Genomic DNA, 21859 nt, shown 5'->3' on the forward strand with positions numbered 1-21859 from the left:
TAACTCATGCCTGTGATCCCAGCACTTTGGGAAGCCTAGAGGGAGGATCATTTGAGCCCAAGAGTTTGAGACCAGCCTGGGCAACATAAGGAGCTCCCGTCTTTCCAACGGGGGAAAATATATCTAGGCCGGGTGGCATATGCTCTTGGTCTCAGCTACACAGGAGGATTGCTTGAGAGTCCAAGAGTTCAGGGCTGCAGTAAGACACGATCATGTCACTGCATTCCAGCCTGGGCAACAGAGTGAGATTTTATCTCAAATCTCCCCACCCCCAAAACAAAAACCAAACAAATGCAAGAAAAAAAACAAAAGATGAAAATGATACATCTATATGGGGCACTTACCACGCATGGTGCTTGCAGCACTGGATGTTGCCATGGGTGAGTCAGTGAATGAATGGTCAGTGCATGTGAAGGCCTAGGACATTACTGTATACTACTGCAGACTTTATAAACGCTGTACACTTAGACTACACTAAATTTATGAAAATATTTTTTCATCAGTAATAAATTAGCTTTAGTTTACTGTAACTTTTTTACTTTATAATTTTTAATTTTTTAAAACTTGACTTTTTTGTAATAACAGAGCTTAAAACAAAAACACATTGTACAATTGTACAAACATATTTTCTTTATATACTTAGTCTATAAGATTTTTATTTTTTTAATTTATGATTATTATTATGATTATTATTTTTATTATTTACTGGGTGTGCTGGCTCATGCCTGCAACCCCAGCACTTTGGGAGGCCTGAGGCAGGAGGATCTCTTGAGGCCAGGAGTTAAAGAACAACCTGGGCAACATAGTAAGACCCCATGTCTACAAAAAGAAAAAATTTTTTTTGAGGCAAAGTCTTGCTCCATCACTGAGGCAACCTCAGCTCATTGCAACCTCTGCCTCCTGGGTTCAAGCTATTCTTAGCCTCCTGAGTAAGTGAGATTACAGGCATGCACCACCACGCCCGGATAATTTTTTTTGTATTTTTAGTATAAAAAGTTATTTTAGGGTTTCACCATGTTGGCCAGGCTGGTCTTTGACTCCTGACCTTAAGTGATCCATCCGCTTTGGCCTCCCAAAGTGTTGAGATTACAGGTGTGAGCCACTGCGCCTGGCCAAAAAGAATTTTTTTAATTAGTTGGGCACAGTTGCATGTGCCTATAGTCCCAGCTACTCAGGAAACTGGGGCAAGAGGATCACTTGAGCCCAGGAGTTCAAGGTTACAGTGAGCCGTGATCATGCCACTGCACTCCAACCTGAGTGACAGAGCAAGACCATGTCTCAAAAAAAATTTTTTTTAACTTTTTAAACTTTATTGTTAAAAACTAAGACACAAACATGCACATTAGCCTAGGCTTACACAGGGTTAGGATCACCATCATCACTGTTTGACACCTTCACATCTTGTCCCAGTAGAAAGTCTTCAGGGGCAGTAACACACATGGAGCTGTCATCTCCTATTATAACAATGCCTTCTCTGGAATATCTCTTGAAGGACCTGCCTGAGGCTGCTTTAGTTAACTTTTTAGAAATAAGTAGTAGTACACTCTAAAATAATGACTAAAGTATAGAATAGTAAATATGTAAACCAGTAACATAGTCATTTAGTATCATTATTATTTTGTACTGTACATAATTTTATGTGCTATCTTTTATACAGTTGGCAGTGCAATAGGTTTGTTTACACTGGCATCACCACAAACACATAAATAATACATTGCTCTATGGTTTTACAATGGCTACATCATTAGGTGTTAAAAATTTTTCGGCTCCATTATAATCTTACGAGACTACCCTCATATATTCAGTTCCTCCTTGACCAAAATGTCGTTATGTGGCGCATGACTGTAATAAAAATTAGAAATCAGTAAAATTACAAACATAAAATCAATAAAATCAATGGAACAAAAAGTTGGTTTTTTGAAAGCATAACCGTTTTGAAACTGATAAGCCTCTAGCCAGACTATAAGAGAAGATGCAAATTACTAATATTGAAAATGAAACCCCAAAGCAAGCTGTAAAACCTAGAAATATTATTCTAACTTTCTCCCACCTTTCTGTGTAGCACCTAGCCAGAAAGAAATAACTTGACCTACCTTTTGGTAATAGGTCATAAGACCTATTTTCCAGAGGAGTTCTGCCTGTATCTCGGAGAAAAGAATGCTACACAGAGAGGCCAACAAGAAGACCAACAAACAAACCTGGCTGGGTTTCCCCCTTCAGTATATTACCATTTGATCATACACTTTTTGTCCAATCACATTTCTACACAGCTGTCCATTCTTCATTGAATCTAAACATAAAAATCAGTTTTCCCTGGTTCTTTGGGTATTTATTTCTGAAGGCTCAGAGGTCACATAAAACTTTGATTAAACAATTAGTTATGCTTTTTAAAAAAAATTAGAGGGGACATCATTACAGATCCTATGGACATTAAGAGGAAAGTAAAGGAGTATTATGAACAACTCTATGCCCACAAATTTGATAACCTAGATTAAATCGTCCATTACAGAGAAGAAATGGACAATCTGAACAGGCCTATAGCTATTAAATAAATAAATTGAATCAATAACGAATCACCTTCCAAAGAAAGCACCAAGCCCAGAGGGTTCACTAGTGGATTCTGCCAAACATTTAAGGCAGAAATTATGCCAATTCTCTACAATCTTTTCCAGAAGTTAGCAGAAGAAATACTTTCTATACCGTTCTATGAGGCTAGTATTACCCTGACACCAAAACCAAAGACATTACAAAAAAAACCTACAGACTGGGCCAGGCATAGTGGCTCACACCTGTAATCCCAGCACTTTGGGAGGCTGAGGCAGGCAAGTCACGAGATCGAGACCGTCGTGGCTAACACGGTGAAACCCTGTCTCTACTAAAAATACAAAACCTAGCCAGGCGTGATGGCAGGCGCCAGTAGTCCCAGCTACTTGGGAGGCTGAGGCAGAGAAATGGCATGAACCCGGGAGCTGGAGCTTGGAGTGAGTTGAGATCGTGCCACTGCACTCCAGCCTAGGTGACAGAGGAGACTCTATCTCAAAAACAAACAAACAAACAAAAAAACAAACTACAGACCAATGTATCTCACGAACATAGATGCAAATATCTTCAACAAAATATTAGCAAATAAAATTCAACAATGTACACAAAGATGTGTACACCAAAACCAAGTGGTATTTATCCCAGGTGTGCAAGGCTAGTCTTCAAAATTAATATGGTCCATCACATCAAGAGGCTATGGAAGAAAAATCACATAATTATATTGATAGATGCAGAAAAAGCATTTGACAAAATCCAACACCCATTCATGATAAAAACTCCTAACAAATCAGGAATAGAGGGGAACTTCTTCAACTCAATAGAGAACATCTAAAAACAAAAACAAAAAAACTACAGCTAAAATCATGATTAAGGGTGAGAAATTTGAGGCTTTCTTGCTAAGATCAGAAACAAGGCAAGCTGTCTCTTTTCACCACTGCTTTTTGGCATTGTACTGGGAATCCCAGCTCATACAATAAAACAAGAAAAGAAAATATAGATTGCAAAGGAACAACTGAAACTGTATTTGTCTGCAGATAACATGATTGTCTATATAGAAAATCTGAAAGAATCAACAAAAAAAACCTGGAACTAATAAGGAGTTATAGTAACAAACCTGCACATTCTGCACATGTATTCCAGAACTTAAAGTATAATTTTTTTTAAAAGAAGCAATTATAGCAGGATTGCAGGATACAAGGTTAATGTACAAAAGTTAATCACTTTCTTGTGGACCAGCAATTAAATAGTGAAATTTTAAATTAAAAACACATTACCGGTTGGGTGCAGTGGCTCATGCCTATAATCCCAAGACTTTAGGAGGCCAAGGTGGGAGGATCACTTAAACCCAGGAAGTCAAGGCTGCACAGAGAGCCATGATCGCACCACTGCACTCTAGCCTGGGCAACAGAGTGAGACCCTATCTCAAAAAAACAAAAAAGTCAAAAACACCACGTTACCATTTATATTAGCACCCCAAGAAAAAATGAAATTCTTAGGTGTAAATCTAACAAATTATGTGCAAGATCTATATATCTAGATGAAGAAAACTGTAAAACGCTGATGAAATATATCAAAGAAGAACTAAATAAATGGAGAAATAGTCTATGTTCATGGATTGTGAAATGTCCGTTTTTCCCAACTTGATCTATAGATTGACACATCCCAATAAAAATCCCAGCAAGTTACTTTTACGGATATTAACCCATTTACGCCTCGTGTTCCATTGTTGGAATGCTAAGCTTGTGGCAGTTATTTATATCCTACTGCTCCAGGTCATTGCCAAGGTCTGATTTTTCACACAAAAAAAATTTGCAACCTCTGGCATAAATGGGTTAACAAACAAAGTCTGTAGTGTATGTGGAGAGGTAATAGACCCAGAATAACCAACTAAATATTGAAGAAGAAAAACAAAGTCAAAGGGCTGAACCTGTTGGACTTGAAGACGTCTATAAAGCTACAGCAATCAAGATAGTGTGTTATTGGTAAAAGAGCTGAGAAATATCAAGGGATCAGAGTAGAGAGCCCAGAAATAGACCCACATAAATACAATTGATTGATCTTTGACTAAGGAGAAAAGGCAATATAATGAAGCAAAGATAGTCTCTTTTACATAACTGCTGGAACAATTGGACATCCACATACAAAAACCATTACCTAGACACAGACCTTACACCCTTCACAAAAATTAACTCGAGAGGGACCATAGACCTAAATGTAAAACCCAAAACTGTAAGACTGCTAGAAGTTATCATAGGAGAAAACCTAAATGACCTTGGGTATGGCAATGGCTTCTTAGACTAAAGGCAAGATGCATGAAAGAAACAGTTGATAAGCTGGGATTCATTACAAGTTAAAACTTCTGGTCTGTAAAAGACAATAAGAGAATAAGATGGGTCACAGACTTGGGAAAATATTTGCAATCCAGAACACAAACCAACAAATGCTAGCAAGGATGTGGAGCAACAGGAACACTCATTCACTGCTGGCGGGAATGCAAAATGGTACAGCCATTTTGGAAGACAGTTTGACAGTTCTTACAAAACTAAACATACTCTTCCCATACAATCCAGCAGTCATGCTCTTTGGTATTTACCCAAATGAACCAGAAACTAACGTTCACACAAAAACCTGTAAATGGATGTGTATAGCAGCTTTATTCATAGTTGCCAAAACTCGGAAGCAACCAAGATGTACTTCAGTAGGTGAATAGATAAATAAACTGTGATAGTTCCAGATAATGGAATATATTCAGTGCTAAAAAGAAATGAGCTCTCAAGCCATAAGAAGACATGGGGGAGCTTTCATTGCATGTTACTAAGTTGTAGAAGCCAATCTGAAAAGGCTACATACTATGATGCCAACTATGTGAATTCTGGAAAAGGCAAACTATGGAGACAGCAAAAGGATCAACTGTTGCAATCTTTAGGGAGGAGGAAGGTATAAATAAGCAGAGCACAGAGGACTTTGGGGCAGTGAAACTATTCTGTATGGTACAATAATGGTGGACACGTGTCATTGTGCATTTGTCAAAGCCCATAGAATGTACAAGACCAAGGTTACCATAACCACTCAACGTTATGGACTTTGGGTGATAATGAGGTATCAGTGGAGTTTCATCAGTTGTCACAAATGGACCGCGCTGGTGCAGAATGCTAATAGTGGGAGAAGTTGTGTGCGTGGAAGGGTCGGGGGTATGGGGAGCTCTCTGTACTGTCTGCTCAGCTTTGATGTGAACCTAAAAAGTAGTTTATCAACTTTTTTAAAGCAGGGTACTCAGTAATGCATATGATATAAATCCCATTTATGTTTAACAAACAGAAATATGTATGTATTTATATATGTGTGTGTATATATATATTTGTATATACAGGGTATGTGAGTGTGTGCATGCGTGTATGTCACTTTTATATTTACCAAACTGATGACGTTGTTGCCGTTGGTGTTGAGGTTGTGAGCAGGGTGGTGGGGGGAAGGTACCCTCTGCTGTGCTCTGTAGTCTGTACCATTTAGCCTTTGTCAGAGTTCCTATTCACTTATCGAAATACGGCAAAAGGGAGCTTGCTGCTAGGTATGTATCTCCAGACACTCCTTTCAAGGAGACATCAGAAGGTAACATTGTTTGGCAGCTTAAAAATGCAAAGTTGTAGCACTTTCTGTCGCATTTATTCATGCAACAATTATTTTTGAGTGCCTCTTCTATTCCAGGCATTCTGCCAGGCCTTGGAGTTGCCAGGGTGACCAAGAAACAGCCCCTGTGATCACAGTTGAGGGTGCGGTGGGCGGCAGGGGAGAGCTGTGTTTTAAGTCTGTTTTCTCACAGGCTGAAAAAGTTCCGCACAGTTTGGAAAAGCTGACTGTGATTCCTTCTCCTCAGAGAAGCCGTGTGGAGACCCGCCTTCGTTCCCACACACCATCCTGCAGGGCCGCACCGGCTTGGAGATGGGGGATGAACTGCTGTACGTGTGCGCCCCAGGCCACATCACGGGCCACCGGGAGACCGCCTTCACCTTGCTATGTAACAGCTGTGGGGAGTGGTACGGCCTGGTGCAGGCCTGCGGGAAAGGTAAGCAGCCCAGGGATGGGCCACCTTCACGTACCCACACAGTGCTGGCAGAGGGCTCCGCGGCTGCTGGCTGCATGCCGTGGGCTCTTCTCCACCAAGGTGCCTTTGAAAAGAGGCTTTCAGACCTTTCTGCTGAGCTCTGGACCTAGCAACATCTCCACTTGGGGATTCCTGTAGCATTTCAAATGTGCAACTGAGCTCTTCATCTTCCGTGCTGGGAGTAAAGGGTTAACAAGTTAAAATCCCCGCTTCTTCTCTAAGTACACAGTTGACCTTGAGGTAACTTTCTAGTTTATTTCCCTGGAAATCTGCTCAAGATGGAACATCAGCTGTGGTACAAAGCAGCATTTTTCTGGGGAAAATGACCCCTGGTTGGTAAACTGGGCTGGGAAGACTATAATGCGCACATGTTAGGAAGCCCAGCTCTGTGCTGCTCTGAGGGTGGTGATTCTTGTATCTGAGCATGGCCTGTGTGGGGACCCTGAGAACTATTCTGTGGGTTGTTGCAAGACATTTAAACTCTTATGGGGCATGGGACTTCCAAGCATCATCGATCCACACCACACATATGAGTTCTGATCCACCTGAGCAATCTTGGGAGGAAGGCTGGGGTGGTGAGGGGTGGAGCAAGGAGAGGAACTCCAGGACAGCTGTATGGAACTGATACAAGGGCTCTTCCCACGGATGAAACTTGCTTGCTGTTTCCTGGCGGCCTTGCTCTGCTCCCTGGCCTGGAGCCTTCTGAATGCCAGGTGTGACCTGTGGAGTCTGAATAGTTAATTGAAACTAAAAAGAGTCCTAGTGGACAGAGTCCCCCAAACCGGATCTGATTTCCGCAGATGTCCCCATTCCATCAACATCACATTTCTAGGAGTCCTAGTTTACTGCAGCCTCCTTAACCCCTGCTGCCCAGCCCCTGGGGAATTTTTCCAGCAGCAGAAATCACTGTGTCCAGCCACACCCAGTCCTGGCCTCCCCACCCCCACAGGGACACAGCAGCCAGCAGGCGGCTGGGACAGCCCCGTGGCTGACCTGGCTTGTGACTCCTATACCTTGGACCTCATGCCAAACCCTGAATTGTTCCCTGATCTCACAGTGCTCCTCTCACTCCAAGACTTTTTCAAGAACCCCCGCCCTGGCCTCCCATGACATCCAGGTAACAAGCGGAGGCTGGTCCTGCGGAGGGAAATAACTCCACACCATGATGTTACCGAACTGATAGGACAGTTTGTCCCTGGAATGTCCTGCAGATCCCATGAGGGAACTCAGATGAGACCTAGGGCACTGTCACGACTGTGAGAGTCATTCACGTTGTTGCCTGAAGCTGTGGTTTCACTGCTACTATAGTCTTCACTGGTATTTACTATCCGCAATGTGAATACGCCACTATTTATTTATTCAGTCAGCTGTTGGTGGACATTTTGCGGCTGTCACAAACTATGCTGCTATAATTGTCCTCAGCCTCCTTTGGTTCCCATGTGAACACATTTCAGTTGGTTCCTAGCAGTAGAATTGATGCCCATGGAGTATGTGTGTGTTCAGCTGCAGCTGATGCTGCCAAAGTGTTCTCTAAAGTATTTGACCAGTCTGCTTTCCCATCAGCTGTGTCTGAGAGTCCTTGTCGTTCAGCACCTCATCAGCTTTAGGACTGCCAGTCTGGTGATGGCTCTGTGGTGACTTGTAGTTGTAATATTCATTTCTCTAATAATAGTGAGGTCAAGCACTTATCACATGTTAATAGGGCATTAGAATTTCTTTGTGTAAAATGTCCAGATACTTTTCCCATTTTTCTAATTGATTTGAGTTTGATGATTTAAATATTATAGAATTTTTTACATGAAATATTCATAATTAATGTGTTGCAAGCATTTCCTCTCATTCTGTGGCTTATCTTTTCACACTTGCACTGTCTTTTAATGAGTTGGTTTTGTTGTTTTCTATTTCACTACTTTTCAAAGTCTTTGTGGACTCTTTTTTTTTTTTTTTTTGAGATGGAGTCTCGCTCTGTCGCCCAGGCTGGAGTGCAGTGGCACAATCTCAGCTCACTGCAAGCTCCGCCTCCCAGGTTCACGCCATTCTGCCTCAGCCTCCCGAGTAGCTGGGACTACAGGCGCCCACCACCATGACCAGCTAATTTTTTGGATTTTTAGTAGAGACGGGGTTTCACCATGTTAGCCAGGATGGTCTCGATCTCCTGACCTTGTGATCTGCCTGCCTCGGCCTCCCAAAGTGCTGGGATTACAGGTGTGAGCCACGACGCCCGGCCTCTTTGTGGACTCTTACCCATTTTTTCTAGTCATTAGCTGATTAATACTTTAGTAAAATGCAATAAAAATGAATTAATGTAAAATAAAATAGATTCCAAATATAAATGCAATTTTTGTTGAATTAAATAGACATACCATTCCCCTGTCAAATTGTTGCAGAAGTGTTTAAAAACTTTCTGGGTGTTTCTGCTTGCCTTGTTGCATACCTAATAACAAGTTACAGACTGGGACAAGTACTGAAAGCACAATTCGAGCAATCTTCTAGAACTTTCCTTATCTTTCTTCTGTTGCTGTTGCTGTTGCTTTGTGCCAGGCGGGAGCTACTTGCCAATTCTGATCATTCACCTGCCCAAGAAAATCAAGCATAAGCACCAAGCTTTGCCTTGAAGCAGGCCCATACCCACCCTGAGTTGTTAATGTTCCGATGAGGTGCTGAAGTTGCACCATCTCATGAGCCACGCCCACAGCCAAATGGGTTGTTTGCTAGCTCTAGTCGAATGAGCACTAAATGTGGGTTTTGTGGGTCTAAAATGATTATTCCTACTGCAATGCAGTTGTTAAAGCTTTAAGCTGCTGGGCAGGAATTCTGGTTTATACGCTTGGGCTGGATATACAGATTGTTACAGTGTCTGTGGATTTAACATTTAAGCTATCTGTGTCATTGTAAGAAGAGTGTGTGTGTGTGTGTGTGTGTATGTGTGTGTGTGTGTGTATTTCAAGAATACCTTCACCAGATGAATTGCTTCAGATTGGAGAAAAGTCGATTTGGGGGAGTGGGTCAAACAAGGATTTTGGAATTGGACCCATCTGGGTTTGGATAATCACTCTTTGTTGTACTGGCTGATTGGACATTGATCCATTCATTCATTCCACATCCCAGCATTTGGCAGGATCCTAGGTGCTGTCTATACAAGTTGAGTAAATACTGTCTCAACCCTAAAGGAAACGCTAGTAAACTAGGTTCCTCAAAGACACAGAAAAGCAGTAGATGATGAGATAGAGATTGGAAAGTGAGGTGTCACAGAAGGTGACATTTTAGAGGAAGTGTGTTTCCAGATAGAGGAAGTGCTCAGTAAATCCAGAGGCTATAGAAAACAAGTAAATGAAAGCTCACATGTATGCATTGGCTTCACTGTGTGAAGGAGGTTCTGGCAGCCTTGTGTTTTCAGTGTATATGTCGGGGGTGGGGAATGTACCTTAGCCACACTGCAGTGCATACAGGAATGAGATGCAGGGAGGAACAAGGCCAAGGACAGACAACTCAGGTTCAAATTTCTGCTGCTCATGAAGAGGAATAGGGAAGACACAAAGGATAGAGCTGGAAGAAGATCAGAGGTCCAAAGAGGTTGTGGGGGTTTGTTTTGTTTGCTTGCTTGCTGTTGTTATTTTTAAGGTGATTTCTTTTAAGATACTTTTAAAAAAATTTTCCTACAACAAGTGATGTGAGCTTATTTAAACAATGACAGAAAGGATGAGAAGAGAAAACTATTTTCTTTACTTTCCTGAGCCTTAATTTGCCCATAATACCCTTTTTTTCCCTTTTTTTTTTTTTTTTTTTTTTTTTAAGACAGTCTCTCTCTATTGCCCAGGCTGGAGTGCAGTGGCACAATCTCGGCTCACTGCAACCTCTGCCTCCCGGGTTCAAGCAATTCTCTTGCCTCAGCCTCCCGAGTAGCTGGGATTACAGGCATGCGCCACCACGCCTGGCTAATTTTGTATTTTTAGTAGAGATGGGGTTTCACCATGTTGGCCAGGCTGGTCTTGAACTCCTGAGCTTAGGCAGTCCATCCGCCTCAGCCTCCCAAAGTGCTGGGATTACAGGTGTGAGCCACTGCCCATAGTACCCATGATTTAAAAATAGGTACTAGTTATCACAGAGCTACCTTAGAGGTGAGGTTCTTGTGAATACATCATTTAGAACAGGACCTACAATATAGTATGGGGGTCAGTAAATGTTCATTCTCTTTCACCTCTATGCTGATCATTGAGACCATTCAGACCCTTTCACCTAAGGTATCCGAAGGGATTTGTGCATGGCACCATGACACTGGCTGCTCGCTTCCTTGTGTATTAACTCTAGCCCCTGTTACCATGAATAACTAACAGCAGCCTGTGACTTCAACCGTCTGTTACTTGGGTGAGAAGTTAATCTCTGCCAGCAGGCTTCTCAGATCCTGGAGACCGGCAGCTGGTCTTTTTTTTTTTTTTTTTTTTTTTTTTTTTTTTTTTTGAGACGGAGTCTCGCTCCGTCGCCCAGGCTGGAGTGCAGTGGCGCAATCTTGGCTCACTGCAACCTCCGCCTCCTGGGTTCACGCCATTCTCCTGCCTCAGCCTCCCGAGTACTTGGGACTACAGGCGCCCGCCACCACGCCCGGCTAATTTTTTGTATTATTTAGTAGAGACAGGGTTTCACTGTGTTAGCCAGGATGGTCTCAATCTCCTGACCTCGTAATCTGCCTGCCTCAGCCTCCCAAAGTGCTGGGATTACAGGCGTGAGCCACCACGCCCGGCCTCAGCTGGTCTTTCCAGAAAGGCATGGCCAGTGTGACTTTCGGACTTGATAGAGACCCACGCAGCTGGTAGCTTCCTAGTGTGTGGCGTGCATACCTGGTGGGTAGCAAAAGGTGAGGGAGTGGATGGTGTAGGAGGGTCCCTCAGCCACACGCCGCCCAGGCTGTGTGTTCACAAGCAACATTCCAGGCTTAAGTGGTGGGGATGCAGTCTCTCACTTAAGCACAGGGACTTTCGTCTTGACCATTCACTGAAATGGATGAGGACTTATTTAACTGCCACTTTCTCCCCTCTGTGTGTTGGTACTTCCTAGCCCTGGTCCCTAGAGTTCAGGTCTGGTTCTGGCCGTTTAGTCTTCCATACTCCTGTCAAAATCCACACATGTTCTTCTTGGTTTCCATTCCCAGTCTGGCAGCAGGAAATGTCTGTCATGCCCTCTCTAATGTACTCATAATCTGAATAAAATTGGTTGTTGCCCTAATTACAGAAAAGTCCTGATGCGGCAGGGCGCGGTGGCTCACGCCTGTAATCCCAGCACTTTGGGAGGCCAAGGCCGGTGGATCACCTGAGGTTGGAAGTTTGAAACCAGCCTGATCAACATGGAGAAACCCCATCTCTACTAAAAATACAAAATTACCCAGGCGTGGTGGTGCATGCCTGTAATCCCAGCTACTTGGGAGGCTGAGGCAGGAAAATTGCTTGAACCCGGGAGGCAGAGGTTGCGGTGAGCTGAGATGGTGCCATTGCACTCCAGCCTAGGCAACAAGAGTAAAACTCCGTCTCAAAAAGAAAAGAAAAGAAAAGTCCTCATGCTTTGCTCCTTAAGCATGAATGCAGCAGATTGTCGTGCTAGGTGTGTTTTCCTTCGGGCCTCTTATTTCTTATTATGCCAAGTCCCGTATCTATCTTCAAGGCCATGTTTTCTCCTTGGACAATTGCATCCTAACAACAGTCTCTGACCTCCCAGCACTCCAAATTACCACCCCTGGCCACATGCTCCCAGTGTTGGCCTTCCTAAGAAGCCCTCATGGTCCCCTGGACATGCTGACCCTTTTCCCAGCCTGGCCTCGCCTTGCCTTCAACACCTCTGCTCTCTCCTAACTTCAGGACTCAGGGGTTCCATGGCCTCTGCTACTGGTTCCAGATGAGGCCATTTATCCTCTTTCTGTGACTGAGGTGGGAGAGAACAGCTGCTGGCAACAGTAGCCTAACACAGAGAACCCAGGAAGTGAGAGTCATAGACTTTCTCTATAATTTGCCCCTTATTACACCTTGAAAACATGCCACTGGGGCCGGACACGATGGCTCATGCCTGTAATCTCAGCGCTTTGGGAAGCTGAGGCGGGAGGATTACTTGAGGTCAGGAGTTCAAGACCACCCTGGCCAACATGGCAAAACCCCATCTCTACTAAAAATACAAAAATTAGCTGGGCGTGGTGGCGTGTGCCTGTAATCCCAGCTACTCAGGAGGCTAAGGCAGGGGTATTGCTTGAACCCGGGAGTCAGAGATTGCAGCAAGTCGAGATCACACCACTGCACTCCAGCCTGGGCGATAGAGCAAGACTCTGTCTCAAAAAAAAAAAAAAAAGAAAGAAAGAAGGAAGGAAAAGAAAAGATGCCGCAGGGCTATCTGCCGCCACGTGTAAAGACAGGCTCAGAAAGGCCTACCCCTACTCCCAGTTCCATTGGTTCTGTTTATTGCTTTCTGGGCTGCAGTATCAGGAAAGTGCTTGACCCTAAGCTGCACCTCCCTCCACCAGCCTCGCCACCTCTGAGTCCAGTAGCAAATGCACAACTTTTCTTTTTCCCTTCCCTGATCTGACACAGCCATGGAAACAAAACACATTCCCCAGTTAGGCATTGAGAACAAAGCTGTTATAAACCACTCACTCACTCCATGCTGTCTCTTTCCTGGGAGTTGTTTTTTGGGCCTGCTTTTTTAACAACTCTATTGGGTTTAATTTGCATACTGTAAACTGTACTCATTTAAAGTATGCATTTATCTGAACTGTCAGCCGGGCGCGGTGGCTCACGCCTGTAATCCCAGCAGTTTGGGAGGCTGAGGCGGGTGGATCACGAGGTCGGGAGATTGAGACCATCCTGGCTAACACAGTGAAACCCTGTCTCTACTAAAAATATAAAAAAATTATCCGGGCATAGTGGTGGGTGCCTGGAGTCCCAGCTACTCGGGAGGCTGAGGCAGGAGAATGGCGTGAACCCGGGAGGCAAAGCTTGCAGTGAGCTGAGATCGCGCCACTGCACTCCAGCCTGGGTGACAGAGCAAGACTCCATCTCAAAAAATAAATAAATAAATAAATTTATCTGAACTGTTGCAAGTGTATACACTCATGAAACCACCATTATAACTAAAATATAGAACACTTCCATCATTCCCCAGTTTCCTTGTGCCCCTTTCTACCATAGTTTTACACACTTCATCTCATTTAATCTTCACAAGTCTGGAAGTAGAAATGGCGAGTTCTGATTTACAGATGGGAACACCGAGATACAGGACAGTTCAGTGACTTGCCTGTGTCAGACACCAGAAAGAAGCAGAGCCAGGGTTTAAAACCAGGCACGTCTGACCGGGCGCAGTGGCTCATGCCTGTAAACTTTGGGAGGCTGAAGCAAGCTGATTACTTGAGGCCAGGAGTTTGAGACCAGCCTGGCCAACATGGCAAAACCCTGTCTCTACTAAAAATACAAAAATTAGCCAGGTGTGGTGGCACATGCTTGTAGTCCTAGCTTCTTGGGAAGCTGAGGCATGAAATTCACTTGAACTCAGGAGGCAGAGGTTGCAGTGAACCAAGATCACCCCACTGCACTCCAGCCTGGGCAACAGAGTGAGATTCTGTCTCAAAACCACAAAAATAAAAAATAAAACCAGGCATGTCCTATCCTGATATCTGCATCATGCAATGTGCTGCCTCCAGGGGCTCTGAGATGGGGAGGAGAGCGAGGCCTCGGGGCAGCACACCTGCCCACTTGCAAACTAGCTGTCCCCTCAGTCAGTTCCTTTGCTCTTTTCTGATTTCTGCAGGTATTATTTTGTTTTCTTAAATTAACTTCTCTTTCTGTTTTTCTCTGTCTTTTAGACTTAATTTCCTTCATAGAAGAATGCATGAGACTGAAACTGAATTTAGAATTTCCTTGTCAGGAACAAAAATTGCCATATTTGTTCAGAGGTTCATTGAACCAGTGGTTATTTCTGGCTTGTCTGGTTGTCTTTTTTTAAAATTACTATTTTTAAAGGCTGTGTAGCCAAGAACAGAGGGGGAAAAAAAAGAGGGTACGTGTGGGGCTTCCAGAAAGGCAGCAAAGTGAAAAAAGATGGAAAGTAGCAGCCCTGGGAGAACCCTGGATTTTGGGCTCTGGCCTGTCTCCTGCAGCCCCCAGCCACATCCCACTCTGATAAGAGACACAAGCAGCGCGCAAGCCAGCCTGCGCTTTTCAGTCCTGACGTGTGCTTTTCTTTGCTCTTCTGTTTTCCAAAAGTAGCTGTTAAATATAAATGCTCAGTGAATGACCTGGGTTTTGCCAGGAGAAGCCACAAAGCTTACATTTCCTAGACTTGTTTGTCTAAATCAGAAAGCCCCGTGTTGTGTTAGCACAGGTTTTCACAGAGAGGGTCGGGTGAGGGCAGGGCTAGAAGGATAGCTGAATGATCTGAGTCAGAGCGCAGACTCAGGAAAGCAGAGCGGAGGTGAGAGATACAGCACCTCCACCGGCACGGAGCTGGGCTTCTCCATCTTGTGGGCAGAATGTGCTTGTTGGTTGAACTCTGATGAATAACAAATGTTACTGTTCCCCATGGGGAGAAAAATAAGCTTTGGATACTTCTTCATAAGTAGGCTATTTGTAAACACTCATTCTTGTCTTCATTTGAGGTTTTGGGGAAACTGTGATATACTGACAACCTGTTTTTAAGTCAGGACCTTGACCTGCGAACCCGGGGAGACAGGAAGAACTTAGTTCAGGGCCCTGGGCTTCTGCCCAGGGTTGCTGTAGCCTGAGGGAGCTCTGGAGGCAGAACCTTAGACACACATACAGACACAATCACGTGCAAATCCATGCATGCACACATACCCACACATGCATGCGCACACACAAACACACAGCTCAGACTGTAAGTGTCCAGGTCAAGGCCACAGCCAGGGTGAGCTGACCTTTCCCAAATCCTCGCTCTAACATTAAACACTAGGCCAGTGTTTCCTGCACAAAAAAGGTGAGAGAGGAGAACATACTCATCTTCTGCCCATGTTCCAGGTACCTTTTAACTTTATGTTTTTTATATATACATATATATATATATATATATATATATATATATCTTTTTTTTTTTTTTTTTTTTGAGTTGGAGTCTCACTCTTGTTGCCCAGGCTGGAGTGTGGTGGCGTGATCTCGGCTCACTGCAACCTCTGCCTCCCGGGTTCAAGCTATTCTCCTGCCTAGCCTCCTGAGTACCTGGGATTACGGGCGCACACCACCACGCCCAGCTAATTGTTGTACTTTAGTAGAGACAGGGTTTCGCCATGTTGGCCAGGCTGGTCTCGCATTCCTGACCTCAGGTGATCCACCTGCCTTGGCCTCCCAAAGTGCCAGGATTACAGGCATGAGCCACCAGTATTTAAGCTCATGGGATGGGTAACACAGGAGGTGGAAGTTAGCGGACACTGATTATCCCCAATACTGGAACTCAAAAGTCATTTATCATTCTTTGCCTCTCTCACGAATCAAATGATGCCTTGGCTGATGGACTTCCAGAATGCATCAAGCTTTGTAAAAACTGGAATTCACATCCACTAATTCATTTCTTCACTAATTTATTTATTCAACAAACATTTGTGGAGTGCCTACTATATGCCATACACCACGCTGTGTGTGTGTGGGATACAAAGGCAGGGGGGACATGCCCTTGTTCTCAGGAAGTGCCTGGGCTAGTGGGGAGTTGGGCAGGCTGTGCAGCGAGGGCAGGGTGGTGCGATCCGCGCAGGGTGACAGCGGCGAACTCTGTTCTGGATGGATGCTGTTCCCCACGTTCTGGTGAGTAACACATTAGTCCCAAAATGAGACCTTTTAGGGTTCAAGTGTCAAGCACCATCAAGATCTAAATTGGTTTTACCCTGTCCGTATAAGGGCATGAAGTATTTCTAAGGTATCTTTACCCAATCCCCATATCATATATACCTTTCATTTTACTAGTGAAAACCCATTTCTAATGTTTATTATTGGTAGTTAATAGGTCACTAGTTTTTGTTTTTGTTTTTGTTTTTGTTTTTTGAGATGGAGTCTCACTCTGTCGCCCAGGCTGGAGTGCAGTGGCCAGATCTCAGCTCACTGCAAGCTCCGCCTCCCGGGTTCCCGCCATTCTCCTGCCTCAGCCTCCCGAGTAGCTGGGACCACAGGCGCCGCCACCTCGCCCGGCTAATTTTTTGTGTTTTTAGTAGAGACGGGGTTTCGCCGTGTTAGCCAGGATGGTCTCGATCTCCTGACCTTGTGATCCGCCCGTCTCAGCCTCCCAAAGTGCTGGGATTACAGGCTTGAGCCACCGCACCCGGCCTAGGTCACTAGTTTTACCAATAGAAAGCCATTTCAGATATTCAGGGTACTAATTAGCAAAGCAATGTTTTTGGTCAAGGTACAAATAAAGAAGTACTTGTATTAGCCACATATGGAGGATGAATTTTTCTAGTGGGAATGCTAACTGTCCATCCCAGAGTGAATTCTTAATTGGAATACCAGCAGCAGCTGGCTTACAGGGTGATATAAGTAACACATGCGTAATATTACACCGTGTGTTTTCTTTTTCTTTTTTTTTCTTCTTTTGGAGATGGGGGTCTCACTGTCTCACCCAGGCTGCAATGCAGTGGGTCTCACTATGTTGTCCAGGCTAGTCTTGAACTCCTGGATTCAAGTGATCCTCCTATCTCGGGCTCCCAAAGTGCCAGGATTGTAGGCATGAGCCACTGCACCTGGTCACACAGTATATTATTCTTGAGATAGCACCGACATCTTAAGATGAATGAATGCCTACTGTTAATATAAAATCGAATGACATCTTAACAAAGTACAATATTGTTGAATTACATTTTCTTTCCCTCAAAGATTATAGTCATTGTTCTTTTCTATCACTGAACATGATGAGGTTAAATTTTAGGCAAGCCTGATTTAATTTTGTTCTTGCATGGGATTTGCCTTTTCTTCCTGAATATCAGTTAAATTGTTTCTTCATCCTTGGCATTCAGCAGCCAAATACTGGGCCAGTTTTTCCTGGTACGTGGTGTCCACTTTTGATTGTCTATTCATATTTTTACTTAAGAGTAAGATAAATACAGAACATTTCAAAATTAAAGATTATAGAGTTCAGTGAATTATCATACCATAAACACACCCATGTAATCAGCACCCAGGTCAAGAAATAGACCTTCACCAGCCACCCAGAAACACTCCTGGTGCTCCCTTTCAGTCCCAGCGTCCCTTAGAGTAACCACTATCTGCACTACTTAAACTATAAATTACATTCACCCCCCTCGCTTGAATTTTATTTAAGTGGAAGCATACATTATGTACTCTTGTATACAGCTTCCTTTACCCAACGTTATATCTGTGAGACACATACATGTTGCTCTGTGAGCTGTTCATTCTTTTTCTTTGCTGTGGGGTATTCCATTTTACCGTTAGGATTATTTTTCATTGTTTCATGTTTGGAGCTATTATAAGGACATTCTTGCACAGGTCTTTTGGTGACCATGTTACACGTATTCCTCTAGAGTTTTGCGTTTTCTAGAATTTTGTCTATATAATAATTTACAGTTGAATTGCTGGATCATACAGGGGTATGTGTGTGTGTGTGTGCACACGCACATATGCGTGTTCAACTTTAGTAGATAATACTCAACAAGATAATGCCCAAATGGTTGTAACAATTTACCCTCTGAAGAGCAATGTATAAGAGTTCTAGGAGCCTTACCTCCCTACCAACAATTGGTATTGACAGTCTTGTAAATTTTTAGCCATTTTGACGGGTATGTTGTGATATCACTTAATTTGAGTTTCCCTGATTAATGATGTTAAGCACCTTATCATATGTTTTCTGGCTATTAGAATACCTTATTTGTGAAGTGCCTATTCAATTATCTTGCCCATTTTTCTACTGGGCTGTCTGTTTATTTTATATTTATTTGTAGGAGTCCTTTATATTATTCTGGATACCAGAACTTTCAAGGTTATTTATGTTGCAAATGTCTTCTGTTAGGTAAGTTGCCTTTTCATGTTCTTCATAGTATCTTTCATAAATAGAATTTTAATGTAGTATAACTTACTAATCCTTCCCTTTTTTTGAAAAAACTTGTGATAAAAACCACATAACATAAAATTTACCATCTTAACCATCTTCAAGTGTACAGATCAGTAGTGTTAAGTATATTCACATTGTTATGAAACAGATCTCCCTAACTTCTTCATCTTGTAAATCTGAAACTTTATACCCATTAAGCAAAAACTCTTCTTTTTCTCTTTTCCCTCAGCCCTTGGTAATCACCATTCTACTTTCTGTTTCTATAAATGTGACTACTATCGAAGCCTCATGTAAGTGGAATCACACTGTATTAGGTTCATTTTTGTGACTGGCTTTATATAAAGGAAACTATGTATCTATATTTATATCTTTTTTTTCTTTGAGACAGAGTCTTGCTCTGTCACCCAGGCTGGAGTGCTGTGGGAAGATCTTGGCTCACTGCAACCTCCACCTCCCGGGTTCAAGTGATTCTCCTTCCTCAGCCTCCTGAGTAGCTGGGATTACAGGCAGGTGCAACCATACCTGGGTAATTTTCTGTATTTTTTTAGTAGAGATAGGGTTTCACCATGTTGACCAGGGTGGTCTAGAACTCCTGACCTCAAGTGATCCACTCGCCTTGGCCTCCCAAAATGCTGGGATTATAGGCATGAGCCACCACACCTGGCCCAGCCTATATATATTTAAAAGAAACAAAAAGGTATATTTTTAAAATCAGGTTAAGGAAGTTTCCTCATATTCCTAATTTCTAAGGGTTTTATCTTGTTGACTTTTGTCAGGTGCTTTTCTGAAACTCCTTTTTTTCAAACGTTAAACCAATGATGAATTCCTGGGATAAATCTAACTAGGTATAAGTATTATTCTTTTAATATATTAACTTTTAACATATACTTAATATATTAAAGCTTACCCCAGCTTACTGACATTAACTTATTGCTGGATTCAGTTTGCCAACATTTTATATGGGACTTTTGCATCTATGTTCAGTGAGATTGGTCTGCAATAGTTCCTTTTTATCATATCCTTGCCAGGTTTTGGTACCAAGGTTACACTGTATGTATAAAATACATTGGGAAGTATTTCCTCTTTCTCTGTTGTCTGGAGGAGTTTGTATAAGATTGGAATTATGCTCCTAAACATTTGATGTATATATAAAAATTTTCTATTTCCTCTTGTGTCACTTTTGGTAAGTCGTATTTCTCTAGAAATTTTTCTATTTCATCAGAATGTTTAGTTTGCTGGACATAATTTTTTTTTTTTTTTTTTTTTTTTTGAGATGGAGTTTTGCTATCATTTCCCAGGCTGAAGTACAATGGCAGGATCTCAGCTCACCGCAACCTCTGCCTCCCAGTTTCAGATTACAGGCATGTGCCACCACGCCCTGCTAATTTTGTGTTTTTAGTAGAGATAGGGTTTAACCACGTTGGCCAGCCAACTTCCTGGATATAAATTTTTATCATGAGGTCCTGCTATTGTCTTTTCTAATACCTGAAACATCTGTGATGATGTCCCTTTTATTCCTAATGTTTTTCATTTGCATCTTCTTTAAATTCTTCTTAATTAGCCTTGCTAGGAGTTTATCAATGTTACTAGTCTTTTCAAATAATTAACTTTTGACTATGTTGATTTTCTCTATTGTGTGTTTTTGTATTTATTTCTGTTCTTTTAAAAATCTCCTTCTTCTATTTCTTTGTGTTTAACTTAATTTTATTTACCCAGCTTCCAGAAATCAATTTGATTTTTCAGCCTTTCTTTTTTTCTCACATAGATATTTAAAGATATAACTTCCACCGAGCTCAGCTTTTGCTGTTTCCCACATGTTTTGATATGTCATATTTCCATTATCATTCAGTTAGAATGTTTTCTGATTTCCACTGTAATTTCTCCCTTGACCCATGAGTTATTTAGATGTATTTTGTTTAATTTCCATACATAGGGGGGAATTTTAAAGTAATTTTTTGTCTAAATTAATCTCACTATGACCAGAAAATGTATGTATGATTCAGTCTTTTAAAGTTTGTTGATACTTCTTTTATGGTCAATTTTGTAAAAATTACTCTATGTGCACTTGAAAAGAACATTTATTCTATAGTTGTTGGATGTCATCTATGTATTTCAAAGAAGTCGTATTTATGAAGTGTGTTGTTCAAATCTGTATTCTTACCTTTTTTCTATTTGTTATAATTATTAATGATAGAGATGTTTAAAATATCTCATTATGATCATGGATTTATCAGTGTCTTCTTTTAGTTCATATCTGTTAGATTCCTATATTTTGAGGCTTTATTTTTAAGTACATACAATTTTATAATTTAATATCTTCCAGGTGAATTGAAACATTTATCTTTATGAAAGAACCTTCTTTATCTCTACTAGTATTTTTTGCCTTAAAGTCTTTTTTGCTGGTTAGCCTCTTCATGACTTTTTTTTAAGTCTTTGACTTTCAACTCATCTGTGTGCTTATATTTAAAGTGTGTCTCTTATAAGTACCGCGTACATGGGTTCTGTTTCTTTATCCAAGCTGACAACTTTTGTCTTTTAATAGTAGCATTAATCTATTTTACATTTAACCATCAGTAGATTTGGGTTTAAAATTACTGTTGTTTTTGTTTTCTCTCTTTCTTATTTGTCCTTTGTTCCTTTTTCTCTGCTTTCCTGCCTTCTTTTGAAGCAATTAAGCATTTTTTACTTACTGTATTTACCCCTTCTATTACCTTCTAATCGTCTTTTACTCTCCTTTTAGTGGTTACTCTAGAAATTATAACAGGCACCCTTGACATATACAAGTTTAATATTAATGAATAGTTACACCATTTCCTCGCTAATTTAAAGCCATCAAACACTTTGACTCCATTTACCTCCTCCCAGCTTCTATGCTATTGTCAAATGTTTTGAATGAATATTGTGTGTGTGTGTGTATATTGTTGTTTTATGCAGTCAACATTCACTTGGCTCTGCCTCCATATTTACTATTTCATTGTTCTTTCCTTCCTGCATCTCTGAGCTTCCATTTATGACATTTTCAGAGTAAGAAATTCCATATTGGCAGTTCTTTTCTTCTAACATTTTGAAGATTTTATCACATTGTCTTCTGGCTTTTATGGTTTCTTTTGAAAAGTCACCTCTCAATCTTATTGTTGCTTTATCAAACATTATATATTTGCTTTCACAGGTTGCTTTTAC

At 41.9% G+C, this 21859-nt stretch overlaps 1 protein-coding gene across 1 annotated transcript in view; it reads left to right on the forward strand.

The window, feature by feature from the left end:
• Nucleotides 1-21859, forward strand: part of SUSD5 (sushi domain containing 5) — a 68753-nt gene that overhangs the window by 36025 nt on the left and 10869 nt on the right. The window contains exon 4 of the mRNA XM_015132382.3: nucleotides 6416-6604. Coding sequence (XP_014987868.3) covers nucleotides 6416-6604 — 189 coding nt within the window. The remainder of the gene's footprint in view (nucleotides 1-6415; nucleotides 6605-21859) is intronic.

Source organism: Macaca mulatta, chromosome 2 (genome assembly GCF_049350105.2).
Source record: "Macaca mulatta isolate MMU2019108-1 chromosome 2, T2T-MMU8v2.0, whole genome shotgun sequence".
NCBI classification, from domain to species: Eukaryota; Metazoa; Chordata; class Mammalia; order Primates; family Cercopithecidae; genus Macaca; species Macaca mulatta.